Below are 21,929 nucleotides of genomic sequence, written 5' to 3'. Positions count from 1 at the left end.
TGCAATGTGTAAACTATTAACTAGCTCAGAGGGAGCCCCGCTGGCTACCCTGGTTGCCTGTCGCGAGGCAAGCGTGTTCAGCTGCTGGGCTAATGTTCCTAGCTGTCAGTTCTGTTTCAAATAGTTCCACAAGCAAAGCCTAGAAGTCACTTCTTCGCTCCCTTTCAGTGGCACTCAGGAAGGATGGATGGCTACAGAGCTGCACAGTTTTAGTATGTCTTCCTTGCCTTTCTAAAAGGGATTGTGGTTGGATCCAGGAAGAGTGAAGTTAGCACCTTTCAGGGTATATATCCCTGTTTGTGAAAAAGTATTTATATATCGGTTTGCCTCAGTTATATCCCACAGAAAGACCTTTTCAAGTGAATTTAACAGATACAATTCAAAGATCCAAAGATGACATTTAAGCCCAAAATTCTCTCTATTTCTGGAAAGATTCCTCCAGGGAACGGAAGCTTTAATGTCACAAAGCCAACACTTTGTTTCAGCTGAAGGTTTGGATCCTGGATTAGTGAAAATGTTTATAGTGTATCTTGAGAAAAAGTTGTATAAATAGTTAGATTAAAGGGGGGGGGGGGGCAGGACAGACAACTCCACTGCCATTGGCATTACACATTACATGGAATACCCACAGGTGTGTAGGTTTGTGTGGAAGGAGAGTATATCAGAGTGCACAAAGCTTAGGTAGGATTCTTCATGGAAAACGTAGGCTCAGATGACAATGAGCAGGAAAAAAACCCAACTAACTACAAAGGCCTAATGGGCATGCCTCTTCTTTGCAGTTTAGTTTCTGGCAGTTTTGTTCTCAATCACTCATATTTATAAGAGAATCTAAGTGGTTTGCATTTACAGTAGTTTGAAATGAGAAAGAAAAATCCCTTAATACTAAAGCAACTTCTTGAAAATATTGCCTTTTTAATTATGTTTGTGCCACAGAGTAGGCAAAACTGGCTGCCAGCAGACCATTACTAAACATGGTCAGTGTCCAACCCACACATATAGCTATTTATGGCACTGCACGTCAGTGTCGGGGGTCTGTAGCCTCCTCTTGATGACCTTCACAGAATGCATTTTTTTACTTATTTCTTCTTTTCTTAATAGCTGTATTTATCAAACAAAAATCACACAGATATTTTCAAATGTCATACACCTCTTTGTAATTTCGTCAGATGTAACATAACTATAAACCTATACTGAGTAACTATAATTAGCATTTTAATAAAACTAACCATTTTTTTGTTTGCTTAAAGCACAGCATTCAAAGGGTTTTGCCAATACATCCATGAGAGAGAAACACATACTATTAACGTAAGTAATGAGCCAAAACCCTCCTGGTCGCACAAATATGTCTATTCATAAGCTGATGACCTGTGCAGTCCTAGGAGCTGCTACATTTTGTTTCTGTTTCTCAAAAGAAAAACACGAAACAGGGTATTTCAAGTTAATCATTACTTATCACCAGTGGTAGTGCTAGCTCAGCCAACCCATCATTCTTCAACCAGATCTCAGAGAATGAGTAGTGTCTCACTCCTCCCAAGGACAAGCTTCAGCCTGGGCAGGGCACTTGGCCACTTTCATTAGTAACCCTGTAGGCTGGGTGAAACCAGCTCTGACCGAACTATATTTTGGTTATCTCAGAGACATTTTGCACGTGTCTGTTGTTATGTCTGACCTAGAAATGCAAGTGGTTTTGAAACAAAAAAGAAATGCTGAAACATGCAATTTATTAACTTCTGCTAAACTCTGCTTGAGTTCTCCTGTTTTGGATACTTCGTTGGAAACGAGTATGCACAGAATCACAGAATCAGCTAGGTTGCAAAAGATCTCTGAGATCATCCAGTCCAGTGTATCACCCAACACCACCGTATCAACTAGACCACAGCACTAAGTGCCACATCCATTTTTTTCTTAAACACCTTCAGGGATGGTGACTCCACCATCTCCCTGGGCAGCCCATTCTAATGCCAAATCATTCCTTCTGTGTAGAACTTCTTCCTAATGTCCAAACTAAACCTCCCCTGGTGCAACTTAAGACTGTGTCCTCTTATCCTATTGCTGGTTGCCTGGGAGAGGAGCCAAGGAGTATGCTCTCACCAAATCCGACTACAGGCAGCTAAAAGTGTTATGACTTTATATGCCTTATTCCAGCTACTTACACATAGATGAGTTACACCACGTTCAGTCTTGATCTTTGACAACTTAAGGGTTTATTTAATACCTCATGCTATACATAACATTGGAATAATATTAGTATTCTGACACCTTGTAAATTACATAGAGGTGCATGAAATGGTGACGAAGAGATTACATGGTGATTTTGCAGATTTCTCAGAAAAGAACCCCCTGGAATTATGTTTTTTTTCTCAAGCTTTAAGACATACTTTATTTTGGTAAAATGCAATGGCCTTCAGTCCCTGTTGTTGGTGGGCATGAACTCCACAGTGTAAACATTTCAGCAAGTACCACTACATCTCAAATCAAACAACATGTCTCATTGATGGCTGGTGATTGTGGACACTATGGGTCCCTGCTTCTTCTTTGAAACTCAGAGATTCAGTGCTACAGGCTGAGGCAGAGTGGCTGGAAAGCTGCCCAGTGGAAAAGGACCTGTGGATACTGGTCAGCAGTAGCTGAACATGAGCCAACAGTGTTCCCGGGGCACTCTGGCTTGGGTAAGAAATAGTGTGGCCAGCAGGACCAGAGAAGTGATTCTCCCCCTATACTTGGCACTGGTGAGGCCACACCTCAAGTCCTCTGTCCATTTCTGGGCCCTTCAATCCATGAAGAATATTGAGTGCTGGAGAAGGTCCAGAGGAGGGCAACAGACTTGGTGAAGGGTCTGGAACACAAGTCCTGTGAGGAGCAGCTGAGGGAGCTGGGGTTGTTTAGCCTGGAGAAAAGGAGACTCAAGGGAGACCTTACTGCCTGAAAGGATGTTGTAGCCAGGTGGGCATCGGTCTCTTCTCCCAAGCAACCAGTGACAGGACAAGAGAACATGGCCTCAAGCTGTGCCCGGGGAGGTTTTTAGGTTGGACATTAGGAAGAACTTCTTCATAGAAAAGATGATTACATACAGGAATGGACCGCCCAGGGAGGTGGAATCACTGCCTCTGGAGGTATTTAAGGAAAGACTGGATGTGGCACTTCACCATATGGTGATGTTGGGTCATAGGTTGGACTCAATGATCTCAGAAGTCTTTTCCAACATAATTAATTCTGTGATTCAGTGTTTTACAATACTACTAAGTTCTGCAGTTTGCAACTGACATACAGAGGGAGGCATCTGAGCCATTGATGACATTTGGCCAACTTCACCCTAGTTTCTGGCAGAGCTGCCTCTCTGGCAGTGACATTCCTGGCAGAGCTGCCTCTCTGGCAGAGCTGCCTCTCTGGCAGTGACATTCCTGGCCAAAATTTCTCTCAATTAAAACACAGGCAAATTTCCCAACACCTTGAATAAGAAGAGGATTGGGTCCCATGACCAGAAGATACATGTGCATCTCTCATCGTATTGTAAGCAGCAAATGCTCGTGATTGCAGTCTAGCAACCCAGACTTAAGGGCTAGTAACATCTGAGAGTACGTCCATTATATTAACACTCAAAGACATAGACAGAACTTATTTACAACACCAAAAAAGATAAGGCCTTTACTCAGGGAAATCCTGCAAGGCAAAATTTATTCCAATTACATTAAAATATTCCTTCTCTGATTCAAGTCATCTACTTAACTAGGAGAAACATAAACCAAACAAAAAAATTCCAAATATCCCTCCTTGCTGATAAAAAATAAAACCAACATGACATAAGCTATTACTATATTAAAAATATTTTATTTAGACTACTTTTCATTAAAATTTACCAGTGCAACTAACTTTCCTGAACATTCTTTAAAAAGAAAACAGCTCAAAAATAAAATTCCTAAAATATACTTCCTACTTTCTACACATATATTTCACAAGGGACTTGCTTTATTTCATTCTGTATGTAATTCATCATTTATAAAACTGCAGTGCACATATTTCACAGAATTTTATGGTGGTAAAATGCAAAACAGAAACACTGCTTTAGAAGCAGCAGGTACCATTTCTAGTCTAGGACCTGTATTGGAAGGTAGCTGCTTTTCAAGCCTAGCAATGGAACAATTAATAAAGAAACCCATTAAGGTCTGATTGTTGCTGCTAAAAAGGAAGGTTGAATTTCAGGCCTTTGAAGTAACTGAGAATGATTCAGGACTCATTACAGAGATATAATCTACATTCATACATTTATGTTAGTGATTCAAATCTATTGGGACAGATTGAATTCGGTTAAATAGTGCATCTTTCCTGTGGAACTTTTCTCAGGCTTTCTCAGGCTAACCTAAGAGGTGACCTGACAATACAAAGTAGTGGGATATTTAGGGATTCAACTGTGCTATAAAAGAAAGGCTATACAGAAAGTAGAAAAAAAGAATGAGATATAATCTAAAAAGCTATGTCAGCTTTTCATTCGGACTTTGTTTTGTAAATGCCCTCCTTGTCATCACACAGGATAGAAAGGGACTCTATGCATTGCAGTAGTTTAACGTACTGCCCTGAATATTGCACCTGCCAGATGCAGATATTATACGAAATTCTGCACATGTTGAATTTCCTGTTCTTAACCACAAAATCCAACAACCAATATACAGATAGTCATGAGCTAGAAATACAGAACTCTGCTTGAGTAAATTCAAGACATTATGTATTTTTTCAGGGTTAAATATACTTGTTTGACCACCACTTTTTTCCTCCCAGTAGAGATCCAGAATGCCAATTCATTTTATTTTCCAGCATTTGACAGTAAAAGGCGGGGGGGAAGACGTCTTCAACTGTATACTTTTAAGATACTATAGTACTTATTTATGATTTAAACTGTTGGAATCAACTTCAATTTTAGAAATAACGTATAGTATCCTTTGTGTCCCATGCAGCAATCAAACACTGACATCAGTTTGTAGACATACATGTAAGCTGTCATGCATTCCCAAAAAGGAGGGATTTGCCTTACATTTTGTTTTATTTGCCTATGTTTTTTATTAGTTACCAAAAGGAAGAGCCTTTGCAAAAAGTAAAGCCCAAATAAGATTTGCAAAAAAAGATTTCTGAAATGCTTTCCACTCAGTGCAAATATATACAGAATAAATACACTGAAGTACCATAAACAACATCGTAAAATATACTGATTCTAACATTAAATGGTTTCATTTTTAAGTCTGTTTAAATGTCAGCCCCAGAAGCTGAACACATAAATCTAGGAGCCAACTCTCTCCAGAATAAACACCATAATTGGAGAAAATAATTTTTAATTTCTGTTGTGAAGTTAACATATATATAACATCCTAATCCAATGAATCTGCCTAATTTTAGAACTGTTTGTTCTTTTCTCTCCATTTTCTGTTGTTTCAATTAAGATTTATTCCAAATGCCAAATGGAATTACATAGGCGGTTTTCCATTGCATTCCACTGATCTGTGTTATTTAACTGCCTCTATTTCAAAAAAGTTCTGGGTTTACATATTGAGCTACACACTGTGTTTCTGTACCTCTTCATTTCTCCGTTACTCCATTTTCTTACCAAATGTTTCACTCACTTGTGTTCCAAAACAGTTCTTTAACAATGCCAAATACTGACCAACTTTTAATGTCTTGTATGCTGCCCAAATCCTGTCAGTCAATAATGGTTTAATCTGGTGTTAAAAGATAGTACATCATATGGAAGATGCTTGTTAATTACTGGAAAAGTTGACGGTTCAGTGATGAGCTAGAAATATGAATCCGCCATAACATTCAATATGTGAAATGACAAAAACACTAGGAGAGATGGAATCATAGGAAAAACCAACAACATATGTCCCTCCAGGAAAATAATAGCTTGAAAAATCGCTTAAAATAGTCTTCAAAATGGAAAAATTGTTTCTTTCTGGCAAAGCAAACTGCATTAGTTAAAAAAAAAATAAAAAAGACAGCAAAATATTCAGACGGATTTTATGGGGAAACCTTTGCAATGCCAATAAAACCCCTTTTGCTTTGAAGTCAGATGCATGATTCAGTAAACGACTCATGTTAGCAATTAGAAAATGGTCATTTAGGGCCCTGATTTCTTTTGAGACAAGGAGGGTGAGGGTGGGGAAAGAGACACAATAAATCTTGAGAGGCTTAAAAGGAAGAGGAGGCTAAAGTGTGAACTTTTTATTTCAGCAACGGAAGCGAGAAATCAGTGATTCATTAAAGGAGGGAGAAAGACCTCCATGGAAGCTGGCAAAGAAGAAGGAAAAGGACCTAATTATGTCTCTTCCCTTTTTACTCTCTCTGACCAGCATATAATCTGCTTTTCCAGGGTCTGCCTGTAGTATATACTTCTTTCCAACCTCTCCACCCAACCCCTCCTCCAGCGGGGGGGAGGGGGAGATCTAGCAGGCAACAAGCTCCAGGTGGCTTTCTCAATTACTTCACTGCAAAAGAAATAAAATAAAACAAAACCCTCCACTAGCAAACAAGTTGGGGGGGTTGGGGGTTGTTTTTTGTTGTGTGGTTTTTGTTTATTGGGTTTGTTTGTTTGTTTTGGGGGGGTGGAGAGGGGATAAGAGTGAAGGAGGAGGGAAGCTTCCCTAGAGGGGATTGGTTCAGCTTGGAAGACAGGGAAATTAGTAAAGCATGAGTCTCCAAGCCATCCTGGTGGCCGGCGCTCCGAGGAGAAGAACGCTTTAGGAGCAATTAGCAGCGAGCCGAAGGCGGCGGCTGCAGTGGCCGCCGCAGCCCGGGAGGAAGCGAGGGCAGCTTCGCAGCAGGCACCGCTCGCTCCAGCTGCAAAAAGGTTTCAGATGTCCCACCGCTGCCTGACCCCCTGCAAATAAGGGCTGACCACCAGAGGCACATCCCACCTCTGACTTTTAATCGCTGACATTTAGGCTACAGCCTCCAACCTGTTTACAACCAAAAGGGGAGAGAAAGGAAAGAAAGGGCGGGGGGGACAAGTTGGGATTTCTCCCTCTCTTTCTCTGGATTTTTTTTTTTTAATACTGTTCTGGAGAATTCAAAGCAAAACAAAGAAACTTCCTCCTCTGGGGTTGTCAGTGAGAAAAGGACGAGTTGTGTAACTGGTTTGGGTTTTGCAAAAAGACAAGAGGGTGGGGATCAGAAGAAGGTGCAAAGCCACAAAGTGTGAGTGTGTGTGTGTGTAAAGGTGTGTATGTGAAAAAGCTATTCCGGCACCCCTCTCCGCTGGTTATTATTTATTTTTGTTATTGCTGTTGTTGTTGACTTTGCTGTCATCTATTTTTCAGACCTTTCTGCATCTAAGATAGTGAAGAAAGGAGTGAGGAAGTGAACAAAATAACTCCTGGGAAGTCTCAAACAAGGTTGGGGAGTGTGTGTGTATGTGGGGGGGTGGGGAAGGGAAAAAGGAAAGAGGATTAACCACAGCAACACCCCCCCCCCCCCAAAAAAAAAAAAACCAAACAAACAAAAAAAACACAACCAACAGCTCTTTTTTTCTGAGGGAGGACTCGAAGGATTAAAAGGCAGCAACTTCTGAGGCGATTTGTCCCCTGAGTTATGGATGTTGGTGCACTTACTTCAGGCCTGATCAGAGCTCAGAGGGATCTAACCAGAAGCAGCAACAACCGTCTCTCCACTTGCCTTTTACCAGGTTTTACCCTTCCAGTATGTTTCATTTGATAAGACATTTTCCAGCGCCCAGAGTTTCAGTACAATGTGCAAATGGATACTGACAAATGGTGCCTCAGCGTTTTCCCACCTGCCTTGTTGCTGCTTGCTGCTGCTCTTCTTGGTGTCTTCTGTGCCTGTCACCTGCCATGACCTCGGCCAGGACATGCTGTCCCCGGAGGCCACCAACTCTTCTTCATCATCATCCTCCTTCCCCTCGTCCTTCTCCTCTCCTTCCAGTGCGGGGAGACACGTGCGGAGCTACAATCACCTTCAAGGAGACGTGCGCAAGAGGAAGCTCTACTCTTACAACAAGTATTTTCTCAAGATCGAGAAGAACGGCAAGGTCAGCGGCACCAAGAAGGAGAACTGCCCCTTCAGTAAGTACGGCTCCGCCGCCGCGCCCCCCGGCGCGGCTGCCGCAGCCCCGGGCGCCCGAGCCCCCGGCTGAGGAGAAAAGGGAACGGACGGGAAGGGAGAGGTGAGGCCGGGGAGGGGAGGGGGCGCGGGGCAGGGTGGGGTGGGCTCAGCTCGGCTCTGCCGGGACGCCGCTCCCCGCCAGCCCGTGTATCTGCGGGTCTCTCCAGTTACATTTGTCTTGCAAATGGCCTCGGCTGAGCACCGTTTAGTTTCTCCGCCCGGCCGAAGAACAAATTAGAAAGATTTGGAAGGAAGCGGTGCAGAGTGTGTGTGTGTGTGGGGGGGGGGGGGGGGCATTGTCTCCTGAATCTGAAAATCATTATCTCCTGTCATTAAAATGACTTGGAACAATTAATCGATGGCTCCCACGCACACACACGCGCCCGCCTCTCTCCCCGACCCGCACAACAGCCGCCTGCTCTGCGCTCCCTCCTCCCCGAGCCCTGGGCGGGGTTGTTTGTCCCTGCGGGCCGGGGTCTTGCCCGTGTGCCCTCCCCGCCGCGGGGGCGCCCGGCCGCGCTGGGAGCCGGTGCGCGGCCGCGCTGCCGCCCCCGGGGATGGGGAGGCGGTGCTGCGCTGCGCCCCGCGGCAGCCGGGCTGCTGCGCCGCTATACGCTACTCGCTCCATTGTAAACATCTGGGATTGCCTTCCCACAGACCTCACACGCGTTTCATTGTCCTTTTCTTTCTCTCTTTCTCTTTTTGTTTTTTAAGAAATAATTTCAGAGCAAAAGTCATATGGTTGTCTCCGTAGCTGAAGTTTTGAGCTTTTCTGTAGTACTAATTAGGGGTTTAGTAATAGAATGCTTCTTGTAATGTATTTTTGGCGGTTAGTGCTAGAAATGTAAACTTCATTTAGTTTTCCTGCCTGTGCAATCTCAAACTGAAGTAACTGTAGTAAATCACAATATATTGCATTGTAGCTCTTAAGTGCCTATATCCCACTATAGGAACATGCTGAGAAAGTAAGTTCTGTTATGCAACTCTTGGAGGAAGCAGACTTTCTTTATTGGTGAAGAACACACTTTGGTTCTTGGGTTGTTTTACATAAATCCAGATAAACCTGGGAATAAATCTTCTGTTAAATTAAAACAACTGAAAGTGATTTAAGGAGATCCCTTGTTAACTAATGTATAAAATATGGAGTACTTCAGCAGGTTGTCGTGATGTATGATAGACACTTCCTTTAACTCAGCTGTATATCTATTAAATATTCATATTATAGGCTTGCAAACAATGAGAAAAAGGCTGCAGTGCCATATGTCACTGCTTCACTTGCTTCACCTTGCAACTTCATTCTTTATCATGCACTCTAATGTTTGTAAAAGCTTTATGTGTGAAAGCAGGTGACTCTTATGGCCTCCCTTTGTGTATTTCATAGAAAGGCAAATTCTTGAAAAACACAGCTGTAAGGAAGGCTTGACTTTTATGAATTTGTGTGGAATGAGGTACTAGCACTGTATTTCTTAGATTACCTTTGGGTTTGGAGGAGAACAGCATTTTCATTCCCCTAAAATGGGATTATGAAAGCTTTGTGTGCATCTTTGAGAACATCAAATTCTTTTATGCAGAGCACTGCTGCCAAAAAAACTATAAGGTGCCAGTCTGACAGCGGTGTACTCAAGAGAAGTAACTACTCATCTGAGCAGTCTCATTTAGCTAGCAGAACTGTTCAGTGAGTAAACTTGTACACATGCATGAACTTCTTCAAGATCTTGCCAAGAAGAGGTGGAATACACTGAAGTGCACATACACATCTTCCTACCATTTCAGTCTACATGCAAAAACAACCCCCTGCAACTATGGGAGAGGGGATGTGTGGTGTGTCCTGGTTTTGCAGGCAGTATATGAGAAAGAGAATTGTCCTTCTTAGTGATGTCATGGTTATTGTCACATTTGCAGAGTATCTGCTGAAAAGAGAAGACTCTACTTTGTTTCATATAAAAACAAAACAATGCCTTTATTATACATAATTTTATCTTATCTTGTGCAGTGATGAAAGGACTCCCATCATCTTAAAACTTGCAGCTTGTGTACTGCACTTATATCACAAAGTCAGACCTAGCGTACAACATCTTTCAATACAAAACAATTATAATCTGGTTGGCAGAAGTCAGAGTTCTATGTTGGTCATTAATAGTCATTGTAATATGCAGTGTGAAGTTGTGTTTTCTGTAAAAGCTCATAGTCTAAGACCATTTAAAAATATATTTACTGTGCCTTTATTCAACGGTGTTTGTGTAGCAAAATGTTGCAAGTGCATCACTAAATCTATGCTTTTCACAACTTCACATGTAGAGATCTCATCATAATACTGCTGAAGTCCCAAGATGGACTGGTTCCATGCAAATATATGATTTATCTTTCATATGGTCCAAAATAAGTAGTGACACATGAATAGCTTTCTGCTATGCATAGAATTAGCCAGACAGGCCACTAAATTGTATCCTGTTTCACGTTACAGACTATTTAATCTCTATTATGAGTTTCTGTCCCCAAAACCATGTTTTTCTAAACAAATATAAGTGACTACTGACACACAAGGCTGAAGTATTCTAATTTGGAGGCTAATTTCCTCATATGCTAATGTTTAAAATCAGTTTATGCTGAAGTAAAGCCTTATCAGTAGGTCTGTAAGATTGTGGTATGTTGTGTAATTAAACAACAGCTTTCATGGCTCACTGCCAATTAAGCATGGTCAAGTAAGAACAGTTAGAGAAAGTCAGAATAAACATTCAGAAAACAGAATTCAGCCTCCAGCCTTCAAATGGCTCAAGCAGCATTCTTAGATTTGCTCTACAAATATTGTGTAGAGTGCACTGAATTAAAGTTTACTCTGGCCAATGTATTTCAACTTGATTGCTTTGAATTATTCTGTCACCCACCACAAAGGTGGCTCCTGATTGTTCTGTCAGAAGGCTGGGGAAACTTGCAGCATTTGGCATAGTTAGAGGAAGTCTATCACTGGATAGAAGTAGGACACAGTTTAGGTTTTCTTTTCTTGTTCCTTATATCTGGAAGCTGGTCCTCAAACTGCAACTATTAGCTTGTCCTACAGCACCACAGCTGTGAAGTCCCTTGCCCCTGTTCTTGACAGAGCTATTTATATGCACAAATAAAGAGAGCTGTAGTGCTTTCTGGAGACTTACATACTAGTTTGGGGGAAAACAAATCAAAAAATCCTCCAATGAGCTTTCACAAAAGCTTTCACTATAGCTTGAACCCTGGGACCACCAAAAGAAGCTTAAACCATATATTAAGATTGAGAGGGAACTCATATGCAGATTCTGATTTCACTTGCACCCAGACAGCTTTCTTGATTGAAGATAGTAAAACTCTTTGGGATTAATGGATGGCTTGAACTAGCTATGATAAACTAGTTAAAGAAAACTAGATAGTGTTTCTGAGTGCTATACTATTTTCAGTTGACTTTTAATGCAATTGTTAATAGTACTATGAAGCACGCAGACTTCAAATTTACAGAACAGACCTTATTAGCTGAGGAACAGTAACAAAATACATAGTGCTTAATTAGCAGCAGCTACCTGCAGTCTGTGGAGGGAGTTCTGCCCGAGCAAATTCAACATCAGGCCATTACTTAGGTACGCGTTTAGGGAGTGAAGTCTGTGTCACTGAGCCTGCATATTAGTAGGAAGAATTGCTGGAGCGATTCCTGCGGGCTTTGGACCAAGCAGTGCTATGCAGAACCTACGGTAGATGGCGGCACAGCCACTGCCTGGTGTTACCTCTGCTCAAAGGAGGTGGACATGAAGGGTCTGAACCCTCAACTGCATAAGCTAATTTAGCTCAAGCAAAGCCAAAAGGGCTTACACCAGCAGATATTCTAATAATTGGCCTTCTGAGCATCCCAAGTGGACTAATCCAAGCAGTGCAAAACCACAGCAATTGCAGACTAAGAGTGTTTACCAGGGGAGCTAACAAGAAATAATTAGCTACTTCCCACGAGCTTACCTATTCCAGGCTTTTCTTCTGAGTATGCAATTATCTTTTCTATTAAGCTTTATGAACTGCTGAAGTCCCTGATAGTCTTTGGTTTTGCTTTAGTTAGCGTGGGATCAGCTTAACAACGAAGTGAGTAAAAGCAGGAAAGTTCTGAGCCTCGTTCTGTAGCCCAAAAGATTGTAAACAACCACTTTAATTGCTATAAGTGCTAAACACTACTAATGAGGATTTTGTGTGCATACATACATGATTGATAAATAGAGATTTGTATTACGTATTGGGTTATATACAGAAAATTAGCATTAAATGTGTTTTGATTCAGTATACTCAGTTTGATACTCAGTTTTTTGATCACACTTCAGGTGCAACAAAATAATAAAGAGTGATATACCTTGGCCTCAGCTAGGAAGCTCCAAGCAGATTAGAATAATTGGTAAAATATGTTATTTTACTACTGAACATTTTGTAAGCTAACTGTTTGCAATTATTGACTCCTCATCATATGGTATTTGTAAATTAATGTGAGAACTTTTCACTGTTTTTCTAAAGACTGATGAGCAGGCATATGTGTTTTGTTGTTTTACTCTCCACAGAGTTCTGTTTTATTGTTTTACCAAAGAAAATACTTAAAATATGAAGTAATACTGTTTTAGTGAAGTAATTTGATACTTGGGCTGTTCACTGTGAAATATATAAGTTCTTATGGAGATGATTTCTCACTTTTTTTCTTTTTTTTCATTTTTCTTTTTTTTCTTTTTCTCCCCCCCCCCGAACTCATATAATTTATAACAGCAGTATAAAACCATAGGCACTTAGGATTTATGAATGTGGAAAGAATTGTACTATTTAATGTCTACATGACACTCTCCTGTTACCCTTGCTGCATTCCTGCCTTGTGGACCCTCCATGCTGATACTGTAGTCCTAACATAAATCTGTTCAAAATACATAGTTGTAAGAAGTCTTTTTGTCTTCATAAATCTAACTTATGGCCACTTAGGGGGGGAGGGGGGGGGAAGAAAAATATAAAGAGAGGGACAGCTGGAAGTTTGTTCTTGAAACATGAGAAGAAAGAAAACAAGGGGCATATAGGCTCCTAGATGCCATGCTTCTGTTTTAGTGGCAGGGTTCACAGGTAGTGGCTCGGTCAAAACTTCCCTTGAAGTTTTGAAGATGGCATTAGCTGAGTGAGCATTATAGAATGTGCTTACACTTCTGAAACATCTTGGATGCATTCACTCACAGGTTAAGATCCTCTGTTTTGAAATAAGGCATTTTAAGATGACTTTCAGATGTCTTTGAGCTGTGTGTGTGAATAGGGGCCTTTTCACTTCAAATGAGAGTCAGTTCAGATCCTGCAATAGGGGAGTTTTCATTTATTTCACAGAGTTTTTCATTTTGGAAAAAGAAAAACCCTTCTGTGAGCAAATCTTGTTATACTGTGTGTCTTAAGTTAAAAACAGCCTATATGAACACAGGGCAACAACTCATGTTGTGGATTACTGACTTTTCCTCTTTTCCTCTGAGAAAGTAATGTGATTGCACAAGGAAGATTCTAAATAAGGGGGGGGGAAGTATTTGTAAACAATATTGTATTTCCATTCATAGCTTTAATATTGGGCTGATAGAAATAGTGTCTGCAATGCAGAGAAATTAGTTAGTCAGAAATTACTCAGTTAATTCCTTCTTGGCATTAACATGACATAATGAAACATTGTTTTCTCAGTTTTCTGGACAGCTCGTAACAGTCTCTTCTTCTCCAAAGTTGCACCAGGTTGAAACTTCTGTTTGCTCCTTCTGAACACTTGCTACCGCTGCTTGCAGTTGCCATTAGACACTGAACTACCTTATTCTGGGGTTTATCATTTGAGAGCTCTTCTTCACATTGAACAGCACAAATAGTTCGAGTGTTTATCAGCATTGCCAACTAGTGTCAGCTTGATGAGGCTGAATGGATAAATAGCCTTTGCTTGCTTTGGGCTTTGTATACCAAATTACCAGATCAGAAGTGGAGGATGCATTTGGTTAACCTTAGCACGTGTTTGTTTCTCAGTAGGTAGGTATGCTGGTGCTGCTAGTCTGACTGTTTGTACTTGTCAAACAAATTTTTCTTCTTTTGTTTTGACAACTTACTTTGATGCAATATTTTACTGTCTTGCTGCCTTTCATTGCTCAGGTGGTTTATAGTGAAAAATAATCAATGATGCATGCAAGGATCCTTTCCTAGCTCTGCTAATTGCTTCTGTTTCTTGTGTCAATTTGCTGTAAAATATCTCTGTTGGTTAGAACACAGTAAAAAGGAGACAGGAAACAGTGTTTCATGAAGTTTTGAAAAGTCAGCCTGGGAAAGCTCTTTGTGTTTATGAAGAGAATTAAAATCTTCACGGGTAGGAGTCAGGAGGAAGTGGCTTAATCTTTAATCACTGAATGGTTATTGAAACCGAATTCATTAGCTGAGCAGATTATTAAAAGTGATTATGCTGCTTCATGAGTACAGTGCAATAAATGGAAGTTTCAGGGGAAAGAAATGGTTACAAGTGAGCCAAGTCACACACCAAATAGTGGCTTTAAAGGCACTCTTTTTAAATTAGGTCACTTGTGTTCTTTCTTTGAACATTCAGTTCTAATTGCAACAGTAAATCAAAGAATACACTCAAAGTAGATTCCCATGTAAGGTGGACAACTGGACAGTGCCTTTTTACTGCTGCTAACACGTGCATCCAATTACTGGGTTGATATACTCACAATGTCAGTTGTAAAGCATTCACCTATTTTATGGTTAGCCTAAAGAATTATTAGCCTGTCCCCTTTCACATTTACCTCTAAATAATCTGTCAGTAGTGTATGTCTTCTGCAGTTAAAGAGGAATTTTCACACACATCTAAGAAAAAAGGAAATGTTGAAACTACACCAAATACTGTTATTGCTTTTCTCTTTCCTCTTTCCATAATTTTTGGTGTTGTGCAAAAGAAGAAAAGGTTACAGATACTAGAATCACGAATGATTGTGAATGTTATATAAAAATAAAGATCAGATATTTCATAAACCTTGATTTAGGAAAGCAATATGATGCCTGCTCCTTTCATAGTGGAAAACACATGTGAAGGACAATAAGCTTAGTTGGTTTTTGCAATTCCTGACTCCTCTTTCTACATGAGTAGCAGAAGTGAAAATGGGGGCAGGGGGTGAGGGGGATGAGGAATCCCATTGGTTTTCTTTTTTCTGCCACTGATATTAGAGGTTCAAACACTGCATGGAAATAAGTGAAATATAAGGGGTTTTTTTAGGTTCCTGATGCACAGCTGTGCAGCTGTAGTCAGCATGTGTGGGAGTTGAGGAGGATACGCTGAAGCATTTTGGAAGGATTCGGGATGTTATTTAATTGGAGTTAAGGCATGGTGTTAAGTGGAGCCTGGGTATAAATCAATGATATTGTGCTTGCATTAGAGGAAGTGGGTGGGAAGTGTGACAAGTACCAGAGCAGCACCAGAAAGGATGACAAGAAAGAAATGGAGGCAGCATGTGTCATGAGTGGGAGAGAAGCAGGGAGGGGGGGAGCATGTCTTACCCACTTTGGCAGCTGTGAACTGCCAGTGATGTTGAATTGTCCTGTCTGATCTCGTTGTATCATCTCTTTGCTCACAGATTGAAACTATGAAATCATTAAGATGCCTTTTGAATTTCTGTAACAGTGTGTGTTTGGTGTTGTGATATAAACTTCCAACTCCCAATTTTGTTGTGTCATCTCTGGCCCTATTCTGTCCATACTATTTGGTACATGTCCTGGAGTTCTCTTCTTCACATTACCCTCTTCAAGAGGATTATTAACCTGCTTTATTCCTAATATCAAAGTCAGTGTGGACTACTTGCAAGCAGAAGGATTGGCAAACTTGCCCTTGAAAGTAATAAGCAATTTTTGAAACAGCCACAAGCTCTTGGTGGTTTGTTTGTTTGTTTTTTCTTAAAATTTTCTCTATGATAATACCATGCACTGTGTTTATTGTGAGAAACATATACCTGAAGGACATCAACACTCTAGAATGCTAAGTGGTTTAATTTTTGAAGGATGGAATAGGGTGGGTGTAATGGTTTGGTCTAGGCCTCTTCCTGGCAACCAGGTCGAAACTAAGGAAGTACCTGTGTCTCAATATTCCATGTTATTCTTTACATAAGTAGGAATATAAATAGAAGTTGGAGGAAGTTGGTTGGCCAGATCTCCTCTGGCAAAGTTGGAGAGAGCAGGCTCCCTGCAGCCAATCTCGCTCGTGTGGTGGGAGTGAGGCCTGTGAAGCCTGTTGTTTTAACTATTTGAGAGGAGAGATTTGGTGGAGTGGCTTTTGTTTTCTTAAGGAAAGTATTAAAATTTTGGTTTGATAGTTCTTTGTTGATTGTGTATGTCTATTGTTCTGTTTTTTGGGGGGTGTTGGGGGTTTCTTTCTTATGTGTATATAGTTTTGTAATTGTATATACATGTAAATACATATATATATTGCTTTAGGTCTCTTATTTCAGTTCTTCTGGGGTTTTTTTTCCTTCCCTTTGCTTCCCATGTGTTCATAGACAAAAAGGGGGGGGGAAGGGCTTTTGCTGTGGTGTTGGGCACTTGGCAAGGAGCCAAGTCCAAGCTGCCACAGTGGGATAGAATATTTTTGTGACTGATATGTTTAATGTTAAAAAATATGTCATATTCTGTAAGCTTATCTTCAAGATATGAAATAGTTACGTAGTTACAAGTTTGTTAGTACAAAATATATGTGTGCACAGATATGTATGCTCTATAATGATGACTTCATTTAATGCGAAGTGGATTTTATAGGACTGCGGTGTTAGAGTCTTCTTTTCATAAATTTCTATGACACTTTAGGAAATGCTAAAATTCCTGGTCTTCCTTGAAACAATCTTTTAACTTCAACAGAACAAAGCTTTTTTCTCTGTGTTTCCCAGACCCATTTTTTCTCAAACCATTTTTTCCTATGGTTTTTCCTGGATGTAAACATTAGAAGTATAAACCATGCCATAGAACCGTATAATATCCTGACTTGTAAGGTTCTCACAAGGATTATTGTGTTCAGCTCCTGATTCTGCACAGGATAATCTGGAAGTCAATCTTGGAAGTACCTTTCTTATCCATATGAATTATCTTAGTACCTGTGGCAGGTGTCTGTTGGAGGCAAGGTGATCAAAACCTTCCCCTGAACTGTAACCTTGGCTCATGGCTTGACTCTGCCCTTCTTCCCTGTCTCAGGGAAAGCAGAGTGGTGCATGCAGCTCCCATTCTGATGACAGGACACCTTTCCTTTGTCAAAACACTGTGCTAATAACTGCAATACAGAAGTTCTGTGCTCACTGAGGATCTGTAACTGCAAAACTAATGATAACATGAAAAGAAGCAGCGGAAGAGTCTAGAGCTAACCTCATGAGCCAAGCTGGGGTAGCTTGCTGTTAGTCTACTTCAGGGTCTAGGCCTGATTGCTCAGCTGTCTCTTCAGATGCTGAAAGTATAACCTACCATACAAGATACATGGATGGGTTTGGTGCTACCCTTGCAAGTAGCTGGGTCATTCATCAATATGTACTTTGGCTGAATGGCTGAGCTAAAGCACCACCATGTGTAAACTGGAGAAAAAAGTTATCACAAGCTGAGTTTCACTAGGTGTTCTGAGTTACAAATCATTGCAAACACTTTAAATTTTCACTTTATGTGGTTCTGACAGAAGTAGCTTAGATAGCATGTGAGAAATAGAAGGAAATAATGATTGTTTCAGCTTCTTAGAGGTGAAGATGCTGCTGAAAGCACATGTGCAAGTACAATGATTCTTATGAACAGTAACATTTAATGTCACGTCTGATAGCTTTTATTCATAGAACAGCATCACCTCTGCTTCCAAACATTCATGAGCACACATAAGCACTGACTCACTTCTTAGTGCAATGAGTAGTTTAAACCACTTAGGCAGCTAATATGAAATTTAGTAAGGTTAGCACTGAAGCCCGAAAATGGATTCAATTTAAGAAGTTTTGCTGCTCCTCTTGGATTTTATTTTGTGGGCATCCCTAGTCCTAGGCCAAGAATGATGAAGGAGATGTTGAGATCATGCAGACTGACAGTGATGCTTCCTATTCCCAACATACAACAGGAGATACTGCAGACCAGGGAAAGGGTGACAGTGCTAAAAAAAAAAAATAAAAATCTGTGCTCCAGGTACTATGAATGCATCATTTCTTTCACAGCTTCGTGTGCCTGAAGAACCTGGGAAGTGGTAATTGGAGCCCAGCCTGTATATCCTGTGGCATTTAGACTGTAAAGCAGCCATACATTAGTATGATACTTCGTTTTCTCATGTGACATAAACCAGTCAAGAACAGTGACTTCTAATTGTTTCAAATCATATATTAAGGAGATACAAGTCTAATTTCTCTTTGTCTCTTTTCTGCTTATAAAATGAGGCTAGCAATATTTCCTATATGAGCAAGGGTGTTATGAAAGCAAATTATTTGTGAAACACCAGTAACAGTGTGATGAGTGCCAGCAAAAAAAGTCCACCCAGAGAGTAATAATTCTTTTTTTACTTAAAGGTTTGGATATAAGAAACAGCAAGGGCAGTTTTGTCCTCTTATAGGACAGGTAAGAATAGGGTACTTCTTAACTCTAGCAGACTTAGCTGTTTGTCCTTTGACTGGAAAAAATGTTTTAAAAAAAATTATTCTATAGCTCTTCTCACAAGCATTCTGTCAAGATTGCTCAACAGATTTGTTGCATAGCATAAAACAAAAGTTAATGGCAAAATAGCTCCCAACCAAATAGCATGGGTGGAGCACAAATTGGATCTTCTTGTCAAGCTGAGCTCTAGATCGGATTCTGCTACATGAAATTATAATCACAAGTAATGTCAAAATTTCTTTTGCTTTGAAGTTATGAACATCAGGATGTTTTAGCTCAAGGTTTTCTATAGTTTCCATGATTAAACAGTTAAAATATAATTGTCATTTCACTCCTTACTGTCAGACCTATCAGTCAAAGAAGTCTGAGCATGATAGCCACCTAATATTTATTGTATTAAAATATTATGTGGTTTTGGGAGTACCTTAATTTCCCTGAAATGCTGTCGATGCATTGGAGTTAACATATTGAAATTATTCGTTTGGGTTTTTTATTTTCTATCATTTCTTTAAATTAATGGTACTTCCCCTTTAGTGTCACAGACATTATTCTTTCAGTTTAATTTATTACAATTACTTTTAAATGTCACAACTTTGCTTTGAAATGACAGCCATCGAAGTTAATGTCTTTTCAACTTTAGTGAAAACACTTATAATGAGGCTGACACTTGGCTCATGTGGTATTAATCTGGTCTCTTGGTCATTTCTTCAGTTTCTCCTGCTGTGGTCAGCTCTCAAAAAGACATATCTGCAGCTGGGGAGTACATAAGATTAACTTCCGTCTCTCTGTGGCTTCTTGCCTCAGACCACACACCAAATAATTCCTCAAAGCATTATCCAGATTTGCTCAAAATTCGCCATGCTTGCTTTATTCCTTCAGTTCTGCCACACATGTATTTGTGGACTGTGCTTACAGCTGATTCTGCTTATGAAACAGGAAGCATTTTGCAAAGATGAGGCTTTAGAGACAAACACTATTGTAAAATATCTATAATAACTTTACTGTAGAACTGTTTTTTGGTTTTGTTAATTTTATAGATGTACACAGTAGACCATAAAGGTCAGCAAGACCTAACCTTTTTGTTTCCAACTGTACTCAGGGCATAACAAAGAATGATAAAGCTTTTAAGTGCAGACAGAATCATAGTAATTCCATCGTCCAAAATGAAATTTTTTAAAAAACAAAAACACAGTGCTTATATTCAGGAAGAACTCTAGTGCTGTCAATTATTAAATTCAATGATGCTACAAAAAAACCTGCCACTGTGCAGATGGAGGAAGTGTTAGTCAGCTCTCTTATCCAGGGACCTCCAAACCTTAATCACAATTTAAAATCCTTTAAAAGGGAGTCACAGGTGTGGGATGTACATACCTGTGCTCACACACCAATGCAGACTCAAGAAGTACCTAATGATTAGCAGGAAGACCAGTAGATAAAAACATCTAATGCTTTCCATTACCTTGTGCTTCATGCAAGAATTTGTAACTGAGGTTACTCGACACTTCTCATTAAGTCCATAATAGGGAGGGGAATGTAATTTTGTTGTTTGAGTAAACTTCGGTTTGGCATTTGTTTAGTGCTCATATTGTTGGGTTTTCAGCTAAATATTTTTTCATTGTGGTTTCAGAATCTTTCTGTTTTTCAAAGATCCTGTTATAAATATATTTATATATGTGTGTGTGTGTGTGTGTATAAAGTCTTAATTTATATATGTGTTTGTGTGCCAAACTATAGAAGTTCTATGTGCAAAACTCCCTCCACAGATAGACTAATAATGCAAGAGTAGATTGCATGACAGTGCAACCAATGTAGCACATAAGGTGAAGTTTCCAAAGGATCTGTGGGGGTCCTGACTGAAGGGCACACATTTTGCCCCCAACACAGGAAAGCCATTTACCTATTGGAATGAGTCCAGAGGAGAGTTATTAAGTTGATTGCAGGGCTGGAACATCTCTTGAGAATAAGTAGAAATCTGTGTCATTATTGCACTAATTAGACACATTAATGTCTTCAGAAGGACCATAGCATATGCTTTACCTAGCAAAGGATGACAAATGTTAGGGTCTTCTACATATCTAATAACAATTTCGGAGTTTAGTCAATTAAAGAACTTATCTGTTCTCTTGTTCCAGTGGTAATGAGCCCTAGTCATCATGACCTTGTAATAGAGTCTTTTGCTGTTGCTTTTTTGTTGGTTTTTTTGCATTCCTTATCCAAGCGGTAGATTTGTTTTCTGATTTTGAAGGAGAGCTGATACGAGTCATTTGTCACAAGCCACTAAAAGTGTCAAAATCTTACAGCAGGCCCTTGGTGGCTTGTTAATCTCTCCTTTTTTACCCCCTCCTTTTTTAAAGGAAACAGACACTAATTCACTTAAGCATAATGAGAGCCATGCTTGCCATATAGTCTGCTTGGTCCTACCAGCCCAAGTAAAATCTCTCATTTCTTCACATCCTTTTCTTGGCTCCAACAATTAAAGACAAAGCTGAAAAGCACAGGCAGAGCTATTTCATATGTCAAATGAAAAATGGAGGCTGCCATTTTCATAACAGGAAAATATACAAGTGTGCTTTTCCTTTGTACCCCCCCATCTTTCTAAATTATCGTCAGCAACGTGCAAAAGATAAACCTCTATTTTAAATAGTGAGACCAGATGTATGTTTAACCTCTCACCCTCATTTTTCTAGCTGGCTTCCATTAGGAACAAAAAGTTAATATATTCTAAACAAAAATAACTGATATGGTAAGGTGAACTTTTCAACTGGGTAAGAGTTCTTTAGAAAAAGACAGAATTACAGAGTCCTGTGTTAGGCCAACAGACTGTTTTACTGTAGCAATATTCAGAACAATAACTCCATGGTTACTTTCAATAAGTGGTGGCTGAAATTTTGTTGAATTGCAACAAAAACAAAATAACAAGTGCTTAAATTCTCATGTGTCACAGAAAAAACTGGCAATGTGCTGTAGATCTTAGGCTTACTATTCAGTGCTAGAATTTCTCATCTCTGCAGACATTCGCCAACCAAAACTTGAAATATGGCTATGTTATTTTCCTCTTCTTCAGAGACTGGGACTGAGGCAGAGAGTTCAAAGACCAGGATTTTCTCCTTTATTCATGCTTATTCCAACATAAATTCCTAGCCTGGTGATTCTACTCTGTTCTTTATTTTGTGTTTACAATACAAAGGATGACATACTTTTTC

The 21,929-nt window shown here is 39.9% G+C and overlaps 1 protein-coding gene and 2 long non-coding RNA genes across 4 annotated transcripts in view; 2 read left to right on the top strand and 1 right to left on the bottom strand.

Moving 5' to 3' along the window:
• The first annotated feature begins 6,711 nt into the window (after positions 1–6,711).
• Positions 6,712–21,929, top strand: part of FGF10 (fibroblast growth factor 10) — a 64,413-nt gene continuing 49,195 nt past the window's right edge. The window contains exons 1-2 of one of the 2 annotated variants that reach the window (XM_032676265.1): positions 6,712–6,832; positions 7,302–8,063. In XM_032676265.1, the coding sequence (XP_032532156.1) occupies positions 7,730–8,063 (334 nt within the window). In that variant the 5' untranslated portion in view covers positions 6,712–6,832; positions 7,302–7,729. Of the gene's footprint in view, positions 7,180–7,301; positions 8,064–21,929 lie in introns of both variants that reach the window. The other variant, XM_032676266.1, reaches the window with a different exon arrangement.
• Positions 9,981–12,098, bottom strand: LOC116780891. The gene is made up of 3 exons (XR_004354696.1): positions 12,076–12,098; positions 10,989–11,067; positions 9,981–10,010 (listed from the first exon to the last, which is right to left on the bottom strand). It is a non-coding gene; the product is annotated as an uncharacterized LOC116780891 (long non-coding RNA).
• LOC116780890 lies at positions 15,638–20,687 on the top strand. The gene is made up of 4 exons (XR_004354695.1): positions 15,638–15,916; positions 18,297–18,385; positions 18,642–18,690; positions 20,611–20,687. It is a non-coding gene; the product is annotated as an uncharacterized LOC116780890 (long non-coding RNA).

The sequence above is a fragment of the Chiroxiphia lanceolata genome, chromosome Z, assembly GCF_009829145.1.
Source record: "Chiroxiphia lanceolata isolate bChiLan1 chromosome Z, bChiLan1.pri, whole genome shotgun sequence".
Lineage (NCBI taxonomy): Eukaryota > Metazoa > Chordata > Aves > Passeriformes > Pipridae > Chiroxiphia > Chiroxiphia lanceolata.
Note: the sequence above shows the minus strand (reverse complement) of the source record. Positions and strands in the feature narration are given on the sequence as shown.